This window comes from Ammospiza nelsoni, chromosome 1 (assembly GCF_027579445.1).
Source record: "Ammospiza nelsoni isolate bAmmNel1 chromosome 1, bAmmNel1.pri, whole genome shotgun sequence".
NCBI lineage: Eukaryota > Metazoa > Chordata > Aves > Passeriformes > Passerellidae > Ammospiza > Ammospiza nelsoni.
Genome location: NC_080633.1, coordinates 24,150,981 through 24,162,973, shown reverse-complemented (window position 1 = coordinate 24,162,973; position 11,993 = coordinate 24,150,981). Strand labels below are relative to the sequence as shown.

The following is an 11,993-nucleotide window of genomic DNA, read 5'->3' as shown; positions in this document are numbered from 1 at the left end:
TATGGGCTTTGTCAGTTCCTAACAAAGCTGCTTTAGTACTGAAAGGGAACTGCTTCAGTTTGCAATACATTAATAAATACGTTGAGTCGGCTCTTGCATGCCCTTTTTCCTGAAGGAAAGGTGGAGGCTGTTCTCAGCCTTTCAGCTTTTCCCATGTGCCCACGCCGAGGTCGTGAGACAGTGATGGGGGTTTGGGGTGGCACCTACACCCACGTTCCAGGTTTCAGCAGAGGGACAAAGTAGAAAACGAGCAATGTCGCAGTTAGAGTGGTTTAATGTATTTTCGCCTTCTGACAGCAGATGAACAAGCACTATTGTATGTTATAACTTTTAGCTGGTTTTCCCCACAAATATTTTTAGAAATTTGAAATGCATTTCTTTTATTTTTTACGACTGCAGTTTTATTGAATGCGTGTTAGCACTCGATCTCTGTTGTGCCCGTGTGTGTGTTTATGCCCGACCCGCCCGTGCGGCCCAGCGGCACCGCCAGGCCGCGGCCGCCCCCCCGCGTTGCCAGGGCAGCGGCGGCGGGAGCGGCTCCGAGCCGCCATGAGCCCGAAGGGGAGAAAGCTCCTGGTGGACTCGCTGACCCGATCCGCCAAGCACTGTGAGTCTCCCCGGGCTGCAGGAGCTGCCCGTCGCCCCCCGGTGTTCCCGTGCTCATTCTGCGTGGCCCTGTTCGCCTCCCATGGGAGGCGCCTTCCCGGCGCCCCCTTAGGAACAGCGGTTGGGACCGGGGGTGCTGTTGGTGTCACGGCCCTGGCGTGTTCTGTGCCTGCCCCGTGTTTTACCAGCTTAACTTACAACCTGTGTTTGCTTGTGTTTGGACCGGGCAGTTACCAAAAGCGAAGTGGAATGTCTGATCAAGCTCTACGACACGCTAGTGGCCAAGGCCAGCCGCCAGTTTGCCGGGGCCGGCTTCGATCGCACTGTGTTCCGAGACACGCTGTACAACTACTTTGGCATGACGGATGACACGGTGCTGGACCGAGGTGAGGCGGGCACGCAGCGCTGAGCGCCGGGCAGGGGTTGGGATGGCGCTGCTGACCCGACGAGTGCGTCCGTACCAAACAGCGCCGTCTCGTCCCAGGGCAGCAAAGGAGCTGTTGGGAAAATGGCATCTTTTCTTTCTTTATGCGTTACAGTTTCCCCTTAGTTTTGGAGAGCTCACGCTCTAGTTCGAGGCAGAGCAGCCAGAGGGTGTTGTGCTGTCCTGTGGCTGTTTGTGTCGCAGCCTGTGTAGTGTGACGGAGGAGGGCAGTGTCACTTTCCTCTTTTCTCCGGCGGTCCCAGTGGGAGCTGCGGTCGCTGCTGGGTGACAGCTCAAGCTCAGGCCTGGAAGTCCCAGGAAAGCATTCTGATAACAGCGGGTAACTGGGAATGGAAGCTCTGTGAACAGCATTGAAGGGCCTGGGCAGATAGTACAAGGAGGTGAGAGTTAATGAGCCAAATAACCCCTTGAAGATACAGTGATTTCACAGATTGGTAACAAGGGACATGTTTGGAGTCACTGTGAAAGTTGAAGGAATGATCTCTGATGCAGAGGTGTCTAGAGGAGTATGCAGAGCCGGCATGAGTCTGCCCTTCTTTTCTTGAGCTGCCAACAGCCAGCCCTTGGTTCAACTTTATCCATGTCTCTAGCAGGAGAGCTACTTACATGCCATAAAATAAAAACTTCTTGCAATTTTATGCAGCATGGTGTGTCTTGGAAGATACTTCATATTACCTTACACATTCTTAAAAATTCTTTAATGTTTACATGAAAAGGAGCTGATTTCAGTTTGCAAAAGCAAACCTATTGTCTTCTAATTCAAAAATGCTTGGCTCTGCATGGAGAGATGTTCCTTCAGGCAAGCTACTAATTAATATTCTAAAATACAAATTATTACAGATGCTAGTGGATGCTTTGAAATCCTTGGTTTTGAATTACTATATTACAGGCTGTATGAATAGTGAAGCTGTGAGATTGAAAGTTGCTTAGAAAATGGAAAAGAAAAATATTTTGTTACATGACAGAAAAGAGGTTCTTTTTCTTTGTAGATTTAATATATATTGTTTCTAGGATTACTTTGTCCAAGATTTTCCTGGACAAAACTACTAATTTAAATCTTAATCTCTATGCAGAATTATCCCTTATTTTAAATTTATTTGCTTTACATCTGCATGGAAGCATACTTCCTGTATTTGTTTAAGTCAGGAAGGTTACAGATTGGACAAAATCTTAGCAGGCAGGATTCTGGAGTGGAGAATCAGTAAACTGAGGGACAGAATCCCTTTCGTTGTTACATCTTAGAGTCAAGAATAGTAATCTTACCTTGGTGAAAGCAGACAAACATCTTAAGAAGAAAGATAATTTATAATTTCACTGAATTTAAGAGAACATTGCTTTTTTGTGTTTCCCTATCATATACATTTGAAATGTGTCTGATACACTTCTAGTGTTCATCATTTTTGATAAAGACAAGACTGGCCGCATCACTGTGGAGGAATGGGTGGAAGGCTTAGCACCGTTACTTCGGGGGACACTGGAAGAGAAGATGAAATGTAAGATTGATCTGTATGCAAATATTTAGTAGTAATGATTAAATTAATAACAAATAACACATTGCTTTTGTTATAATTTAGTAGCTACTCTTACAAAGAATTTGGTCATGGAAAATTTTTCTTCTGTATCGTTTAATGCAATGAAACTGAGTTCTGAAATGGTTTCTCTGAGAGTTTTTTTCTGTGTAAACTGCTGTTACCACAGCCACCACCTTTTTTTGTTGCTTAAAAAATCTTGCATTTAAACCAAAGTTTATTCTTCAGCATACATTTTCAACAAAATACATGTTTTTGTATTCACACACAAAATTAGAAAGAAGCAGATAAATCTCTAGTGTGGTTTTGGCTAATTAATAGTCTTGAGCCAAGCAAGACCAGTGCCAACATTCATTTACTGGCACAGTGGGGACACAGTAGCAGTTGCATTAGCTCCAGCAATTCTTCAGGTTGGAAGCACAGATGGAAAAACTGTAAGATGGTAATGAGAGCCTCCACAGTAATGACAGAGAAAGATGGAGGAGAAAAAATAGCAAGAACTCTAGAATTTTAAGCAGCAGGGGAAAAAATAGGGCATGTGGGGTGAAAAAAAAAACAATAGAAAAAGGAGAATGACAGCATGTTGTTTCCATAGTTCCTAGGCTGCAGCATTAGCAATTCTACTGCATTATATAAATTCATCTGGAAAGTGGTCAGGGGTGTCACAGCATTAGGATGTGTGCCCAGGTTGTATGTCAGTGTGTCAGTCAACCACAAACAGTAAAACAGGCATTCCTGCTGTAAGCACCATAGACGATACTAGTGCATAGTGATGCAGTGCTGTCTGTCACAAGTGCTTGCCAGGAATGTTTCAGCATATATACGATAAATTTGGCTCAGTTGATAATGTACAGTTCACAATTTTTGTCTGTAGGTAACAGCTTGAGTGCTATGTTTGTAGTTTGTAATCAACTTGAAACTTATTTGTATTTCAAAAGACTGTTTTGCCATTTATGACCTGAATGGTGATGGATACATTTCGAAAAAGGAAATGTTTGAAATGCTGAAACACAGCCTTCTCATACAACCAGGAGATGAAGAGCCTGATGAAGTAGTTAAGGACTTGGTAGACATAGCACTGAAGAAAATGGCAAGTACTTACTTATTGTGATACTTGAGAGTCTTTCAAACATTCACTAACCGATACTTAAAACCTTTCCATGAGGTAACAAAATAAGGTGTCTTACTTACAGTGGGATTCTGCAAGTCTCCCGAGGAAAGCCAGAAATATAATCCAGGTCTAATAAGTCCCAGCCCAGTAATCTCATATGAAATCATTAATTTAGTACATGAATGTACTATAAAGTTTATGTATAAACTAGCATGTGTGTATGTACATATACATCTGTGCATGCACAGTCAAAGCAAAAGCCCAGTCAGAAGTGGAAAACTCAAAAGTGTAAGCTGCATTTATTCTATCAATACAGGCATCTGCAGTAACTTAATTTTTAAGTACATTTGTGTTTTATCAACTGATTATGAAATGTCTTTATCCAATTTATTTGTATGTATTCTATTAGAATGCTAAACTCAAGGTTATTAATGTGAAGCTTGTCTTACAGTGCTTAATCTAGAATATCAGAGCAGCCAGGGACTGTCTGTCAATATTTTAATCAAATCAAGATATATACTCTCCCCTTCCATCATGGTGGTCAAAAATTTTCACTTGAAACCAGGGGTTACATCCCAATTCCTTTTATTTAAGCCCATCTTTTCAATTTTTCAATCCCACCCTCTTTGCCTTAGGTAGAGGCAAGTCACTCTAATATTTTCTGAGCATAAACTGATGACCCCCAGTTTGCATATCTAACTAAAAATAGAATCCAAGTTCTTTAAACATCTGTTAAACAAAACTACAAGTAATAATCCTCTGCTGAAGTGTTCCCTTCCTTTTGCAGGACTATGATCGTGATGGCAAGCTTTCTTTTACGGACTTTGAAAAAGCAGTCAGAGATGAAAACCTTCTCTTAGAAGCCTTTGGACCATGTTTGCCAGATTTAAAGGTACATTAAACTTGGGTTCAAAAAAAAACTGCACAAGCCAATTCCTTACAGACACTTGCACCAATCCTGTGAATGTCAGGCTATCTTAGACCAATATTGGGCTCATCCTCTCAGTGCCAGTTCTGCTGTCCAAAGGTGGCCCCTGAGCACTCCCACTCCAGGCTGTTGCAACAGAATGCTGCAGATATTAATCTCATCGCTAAGGGAAATTTCAGTCCTGTACAGACATCCCAGTCTCTACCATTCCTGTTTTCATCCAGTTTATCTCATTCTGCAGCTGGGCCTTCTTGCTCTCCATGCCAGATCATTCCTTGGTGATATACCCCAACTGCTGAGCAGTTAAAATTTTAATTTCTCCTTCAGCTACAACTTTGAATTCTGGCTGGGCTGCCAGGGATGACACCATTAATGCTATGGATTTACATTTTCTAAGCTCAAAAGCAAGAGAGGGTCTTCACTGCATACACATTTCAGTTCATACCTTTCAGTTCAGTACCTTTTCTGACTAAATAGAAATCCTTTGGTTAACTGAAAATTAACTTGCTGGTTTTGTTTTTTGTTTTTGTTTTTTTTTTTGTTTGTTTTTTTGGTTTTTTTTTTTTTTGTTTTTTTTTTTTTTTTTTTGTTTTTGTTTTTGTTGGTTTTTTTTTTTTTTTTTTTAACAGAGCACTATGTCATTTGAACAGAAAATTTTCCGGGAGATTCCTAAAAAGTAACTCCAAGTTGTAACTCCACTGCTGAATACTGTTAAAAAGGGTCTTGGTCTTCGCCACTCTTCGTCATACAGTAAAAACAGTCATATTTCAAGTTGCTCCTAAGCTTCAGTATTCCTTTGCTGTTAAAGCTGTTGAATAAATGAATTTACTTCTGTTACTCTGGCTAAATAGAGTTCTTCTGTTATATTCATATATTCTGTTCATATTATAAAATATTTTACAATATAAGGTACGCAGGACAACACTGCAACAATAGTACAGTACATTGGTTTCTTCATTCCAAGTAACAAAATGACACCATTTTAAACAGGGAATCACTGGGAAACACAGTATAAAGAAAGTTTTATTTTTTAAATAAAAAATACATATTTTAAACTATATTTTTTACAAAAGGACCGTTGGAAGATGCTGCCAGCAGTATCTATATTCGTCTTCTCTGCTTTACAACTGGTTTGGCCGAGCTGCTCTCTGGCTTTTTCACGGATGTTGAAACAGAATCTGCTACCTAAATTGGAGGGGAAAAAAATTTAGTAACCTGTAACCATTACTTTTTTAATGCTCATTTTAGAGTAAGGCCACATCTCCAAGATTTGAGTATTGGGAGCCATTTATTACTATCATCACACTTGTATTGAATTTTCCTGCTGACTAGAGGAAGAAAGTAACACCAAAGGCAACATTAAACACAAGAGATGTGAAACTTACAAGATTCAGCACTACCATTTTTGTATTTAACTACACAAACTGATTTCAGATAGTCAGTGATACAGTATTACATATGTCATCTCCCTTCTTCCTACCAGGTGTTTTTACGCAAGGTTTAATGTGCTTTATAAACTCAGGTATTTCAGGAATCAAAGGAAAAGCAGAAACATGCATTTTGACATGTATTTGAGGAAGGTATTTAATATAAAGGGTGCTTACTTATTAGACACACACTTTCAAATCAATCTAGTCAGTCAAGGGAGCATTTTCATATCTTAATGAAATGTTGTATCAGGAATGTCTGACCTGCTAATTGATTAATATTCTCCATAAAAGGGTACATAGCTTAACACGTGCTCCTCAGCATGGAATTAATGATTCTGTACAGCTTTTAATGGCATAAGAAATGTTGGAGCAACATTACATTGAACTCTGACTTCCATTCTTTTCCTTTCAGAAACCAGATACAAGTAGCACACTGGAGTGAGGAGGACTTCCTGCAAAATTATCATGCTTTCACATGGGAAAAAAAAAGTGGTTTACGAAAAATCACATAAGAACATGCACTGACATTTACACTTTCTCAAGTGTAGTGTAAGAGGTCTGGAGTGGAATTGCCTGCAATATTCTAGATTGTGGAGAAGGTAAATAGTAAGAGCACTAGCTTTAAGTGGCAGATAAACTGATAATGAGTAAATGCTGAATAAAGCTATCAGATAGTCACTATTTTTATGTATAACAAGCACCTATGTTTGAACTATCAGAGCTTTAAGAACCCATACCTCTTTCAGTTTATTTCGAATTAATGTAGCTGAAGTATTCAAAGACTCATCATCCATATCCACTTTAGGTATTTCTGGTAGTTGTGGACCAATAACAACTTCAGTATTGTCCTCACTTGTTCCAAGGAGGGAAAACTTGTTACCTTCTTCTCTCTTCCTCTTACGTTCTTGCAGGTGAGTTGTACGAGGCATAAACCTGTCAATTCCATTGCAAGCTGGAACCTTTCTGTGCTGCACTGAGGAAGCTGGTGGAGTGCACACTCCTGGATGGACACTTGGAGTTAAAGATGTGTTTTGATCAATGTACCCAGAAATTTCAGCACAATTGTGAGCATAGTGTGGAGGTGTTAACAGGCTCTGATTCTGATTCCCAGCTGGATATGCTGTGTTGTGGGGTACCCCAGGAGAACTTGTAAAGCAGGATGGATCCCAGTTACTGGCTATACTTGATCCTGATGTACTCCATGGACAGTCATGCTCAGAGTTATTTGAGGCTGTCTTCTTAGGGCCTTCTACTTTCTTTAACATAAAGCAATCTTTAAAACAACAAAAAAGAAGCACCTTCACTATTTCATGTAATTATTAGTTCTAACACCCAAGAACAAAACGTTTGATATAAATGCAGAAACAATACCAGTGATATTTAATTCCAATATCAGTGATATTTAATTCCCAACTACCTTTCTGTGATTATTTTTAAGCTTCAAATATAACAAATTCAACTTTCAAACCAGTTTTCCAGTCTAGTGCCTTTGCTGGTTTATAGCATTTAAAAAACCCAGGTGTTTTGATGTTAAAAATCAGTGGGTTTACTCCTTTTAGAAATCATCAGACAATGAATAATGATACCCAAGTATGTGAGCACAAGAAAGGAGAAGCTTGTGCTCAGCAATTTGCTTATTCTTCAGCTTGCCCAGCCTTCAGTGCTGACTGGGAACTCTGTGGTGCAGGAGCCTTTCTAAACACAGTCCATTCGTAACATTTCCCCAGTGCAAAGATGTGGGCTGGATAAATTTTTTTGAAGGTTTTGGTATAGTCATATTGAATCCAAAACTGTCCCTTTGGCATGCCTGAGGAGGCTGGAACAAGGGTGAAATCCCAAATTTCCTGCCAGTGCTTTAAATTTCTGGTAACATTTTGAAAGAAAACAAAGTGAAGGAAATACTTAAAACTTAATAATTTCATTATTTTAGTCTTAATCAAAGCCAAAAAATTACTTTGAAAAAGATATAGTTCTCTACATACTGAGAGATGTCTCCCTGTAAACATACTTAAAATGCATCTGTATTGGGTTTGCATGGCCTGGTTTTTTGTAGTGGGGGCTACAGAGTTGGCTTTTTTGAGAAGCTGCCAGAATCTTTCACCATGTCTGGTAGAGCCAATCCCTGGTGGCTCCAAAGATGGATGTGCTGCTGGGCAAGGCCAGGCCGATTAGAAATGGTGGCAACACCTCTGTGGTAACAGATTTAAGGAGGAAAATAAACAAGCAGTGGTTGCCCGGTTGTGACTACGGCCAGAGAAGAGCAGAGCGAGAACGTGAGAGGAGCAGCCCTGCAGAGCCCGAGGGCAGCGCAGGAGGGGCCGGAGCTGCTCCAGGCGCCGGGGCCGAGATTCCCCTCAGGCCGTGGGGCAGGCCGGGGGCAGCAGCCGGGCCCTGCAGCCCATGGAGGCCGCGGGGATGCAGGGATCCACCACAGCCTCTGCAGGAGCCCCAGGAGGAGCACGGGGATGCCTGGGAGGAGGCTGTGATCCTGTGGAGACCCTGGAGAGGGGCCCTGCTCCCAGGCTGGAGCAGCCTGTCCTTGAAGGGCTGCACCCCGTGGAGGAGTGACCCACAGTGCAGCAGCCTGGGAGGGCTGTTCCCGTGGGATGGACTCACACTGCAGCAGCACAGGGAGCTGTTCCCGTGGGATGGACTCACACTGCAGCAGCACAGGGAGCTGTTCCCATGGGATGGACTCACACTGCAGCAGTCCCAGGGAGCTGTTCCCGTGGGATGGACTCACACTGCAGCAGTCACAGGGAGTTGTGCTGCTCATGAGATGAGCTCACGTTGGAGAGGTTCACAGAGAACTGTCTCCTGTGCCACCCCACGGTGCAGCAGGGGAACGACTCCTCTCCTTGAGCAGCAGCAGAAGCCATGGGTCATGAACTGACCACAACCCCCATTCCCTGTCCCCTTGCACTGCTGGGATAGGGGGTAGAGCTGAGAAGGGAGGAAGGTGTTTATGAGGGCTTATTTTACTTCTCATTATCCTGCTCTGATTTTGTTAGTAATAAATTCACTTTATGTCTCCAAGTAGAGCCTGTTTTGCCTTGATGGTATTTGATGAGCGATCTCTCTCCTGGTCCTTATCTGAAGCCATGAGCCTTTTTTTGTTTGTTCAATTTTCTCTCCTCTGTCCAGTTTGTGGAGGGCAATGAGTGAGCAGCTTTGGTGGGTGCCTGGCATCTGGCGACTATCAACACACTATAGCAGCTTTAAAAGAGGTAGGTAAAAAGTGTTTCCTTTAATGGGCACTTTAGCCAAAACCCCACCCAGTCCTGAAGAACATTAAAAATTTACAGGAAATTTAGTCAGGATTCTAGAGGAAATTTAACCACAAACCTCTTTGATTTGTTGCTTTTGCTATATACTTTCTTCTATCCTGCAACTTCTCTCTGGTTTCTTGGACTGTTTCAAATTCTGGAGCATAGCACACGTGCAGCAAACTACCGAAGAAACTTCGTTCATCCATTTTTTTCTTGGCCACCCTGAAGGGAATTAAAGTCTGTCAACAAAACTGAGGATTTTACTCCAACTCTCTAGAAACTTAACACATTGCCAAGTACAGAAGGTGTAAAAGATTAAGACGGCAAGAGGCAGATATTGCCCTGTCCAATACCTTGCACATTGCAGTTTTTTGAATTTTATAAGGTACACTTCAGTAAACTGCTCTGCTGGATATTCATCTAGAGCATGATATTCCTCAATGGCACCATATAATGCAAATTGTTCCACTAATTCCTTCATAACACCTAATGCAGGAACTCCTTGTACCAGTATATAGCGAGATTCCAAGTTGATAGTGTAAACCTGAAAAAAACAAAAACAAAAACTATTCAAAAACATTCCCACTCTTGCTTTATTGCAAAAGGCAGGCATTTTCTCCATGTTTTCTGTTTTTCTGCAAATCCTCTCAGGATGCTGAAAACCCCTGTGTACTCTGTTTTGCAGGGCAGTAAAATGCATGGTTATTTGGGACCTCTTCATCACTGAGCAAGAGCTGAACTTGTGCCTCTCATGCATAGTAAAACACAGATGAGACTTGGCTTTTTACCTTGCACAAGGTAAGAGTACTACTGCCAACTGCTGAGTAAAATCTCTTATGCCTCTGGCCAACTTCCATGCAAGATGTACTAGTAACCAGTTCATAGGAGGTACTGCCAAAATACAGAAAAAAAACATGAAAAATCAGTCTTCTTCACTGGCAAAGAAGTTGTGCAGGTGAGGAAAACTGCTTTTTTCCACACAGGGAGTTAAAAAACAATTACCACAATTCCCTGGGGCAAATCCTGTGTGTGCAGAGCTGTCTCCTTGCCATGGTGATCCAACAGCATACATTTTTATGACACAGATAAAATCCGGATGCTGAGAGAAACAAGGTCTTCTTCCAGCAGATTAAAAACCAAATCAACCATTCTCTTCTGCTTTGTGTAGTGACTGTCACATAACAGACTCTAATGGCTCACTATGTACATTAGGCAGCCAGGCAGCTCATCCCTGAGATGAAAGGAAATTTATTCTGAGTTTGTTAAAAAAATAACAACCCAAGCCACAAACATTTAGACTGCATAAGTTACACATACTTCTTAAAAAAACATATTCTGGACAAAGCAGAAACTGCTTGGGAAATCAACTCTCAAACTTCCGCTATAAAAAAGTCTTCACAGGCAGGTCACATAAGTTTTCTTGTGGCAGCAGCACACTCCCAGCTACATTCTTTTGGGAACAAGGGATTGAAGGAACCTGATTCTTTCACTGTGCAATTTTTTGTTGGTTTTTTTTGGAAGGTTTGTCCTTCTACCTCTTTCTTGTCCAAGAAGAAAAGATTCAAATAAGGTTTTTTCCACACTTGGGACATCCATACTGTTTCTCCTGCATGTATCCTCCAGTGCCCAATGATGGGCAGATGCCTGTGCTGGCCAGAACTCTGCGGATGCACAGACTCTCTGTCCACTGCCCCACCGTGTGCACTTGGAAGAATAAAAGAACTTTATGAAGACTTTGAGACTTCATGAAGTATGGAGGGTTTGACATTTTACGGGAAGGTGGTGGCAGTGAAAGAGATGTGGTGGGCACGCAGTAACCCTTGTTCCGGCCCTGGTGAGACCACACCTCAAATGCAGGGTTCAGCTCAGGGCCTCTCTCCAAGACACGGAGATTCCAGAGCATGTCCAGGGAAGGGCAGCGGAGCTGGTGGAGGGTCACAGATCTGCTGAGGAGCAGCTCAGCGAGCTGCAAGGGCTGTGCTTGGAAAGGTGGTTCAGGGAGTCCTTATCGCTCTCTGCAACTCCCTGACAAGAGGCTGGAAACAGATGAGGGTTGGACTTCGTGATCTTAAAGGTCTTTTCCAAACCAAGGGCTTCCTTTCTCACGCCAGCCCTTAAAGGTGCCGCTACAGCTCGCTGTACACTGAGCGCACACAGAGACACCTCAATCTCGCAGTTCCGCTGCAGTATCGAGAAGCTCCTGCCGCGCAGCAGGCGAGGCCCAGGGCCCCTCTCTCTCTCTCTCTCTCTCTCTCTCCCTCCCTTCCGGGGACCCCAGCGCGGGCCCGGCCGCCCCCAGCCCCTCACCCGCAGCGGCTCCGCCCGACACCGCTCCCCTCTCCCCTCAGCACCTTCACGGCGCGCGGCCGCCACCCCTCGCGGTACTTGGCGCGCGACTCGCAAGCTCCCAGCTGCGCGTGGTGCCGGCACGGAGCGCCCGGGCCACCGCTGCTGCCGGCCGCCATCTTCCCATCGCCCCCCGCGCCGCGCAGCCCCCATTGGATCGCTCCGTGCTGCGGAGAGGAGGAGCCGCGGTCCGCAGCCAAGGAGCCAATCAGAGGCGGGCAGCGGGGAAATGCCGCGCCCGCATTGGGCCGCACTGGGTTGTACCACTGGCCCGGGGGTGACAGGAGCATTACCCCCCGCGCCCGCCACGGGTAGGCGGGCCCGTGCCC

The 11,993-nt window shown here is 43.6% G+C and overlaps 2 protein-coding genes across 4 annotated transcripts; one reads left to right on the top strand and one right to left on the bottom strand.

The window, feature by feature from the left end:
* Nucleotides 1-49: 49 nt before the first annotated feature.
* CLXN (calaxin) lies at nucleotides 50-5,456 on the top strand. The gene is made up of 6 exons (XM_059466832.1): nucleotides 50-607; nucleotides 837-992; nucleotides 2,440-2,544; nucleotides 3,519-3,670; nucleotides 4,479-4,583; nucleotides 5,249-5,456. The coding sequence occupies exons 1-6, from the start codon at nucleotides 409-411 to the stop codon at nucleotides 5,297-5,299; spliced, it is 768 nt and encodes a 255-aa protein (XP_059322815.1). The 5' UTR covers nucleotides 50-408; the 3' UTR covers nucleotides 5,300-5,456.
* Nucleotides 5,457-5,613: 157 nt separating this feature from the next.
* Nucleotides 5,614-11,788, bottom strand: RBM48 (RNA binding motif protein 48). 3 transcript variants are annotated; one of them, XM_059466814.1, is made up of 7 exons: nucleotides 11,670-11,788; nucleotides 10,321-10,549; nucleotides 10,107-10,209; nucleotides 9,672-9,862; nucleotides 9,395-9,540; nucleotides 6,787-7,322; nucleotides 5,614-5,804 (listed from the first exon to the last, which is right to left on the bottom strand). In XM_059466814.1, exons 2-7 carry the CDS (start codon nucleotides 10,368-10,370, stop codon nucleotides 5,721-5,723), a joined length of 1,110 nt encoding a protein of 369 aa, XP_059322797.1. In that variant the 5' UTR covers nucleotides 10,371-10,549; nucleotides 11,670-11,788; the 3' UTR covers nucleotides 5,614-5,720. The 3 variants fall into 3 exon arrangements, with proteins under 3 accessions (XP_059322797.1, XP_059322805.1, XP_059322788.1); XM_059466822.1 differs by lacking the exons at nucleotides 10,107-10,209; nucleotides 10,321-10,549 and having other exon boundaries at nucleotides 11,670-11,786; XM_059466805.1 differs by lacking the exons at nucleotides 10,107-10,209; nucleotides 10,321-10,549; nucleotides 11,670-11,788 and having other exon boundaries at nucleotides 9,672-10,075.
* Nucleotides 11,789-11,993: the final 205 nt, after the last annotated feature.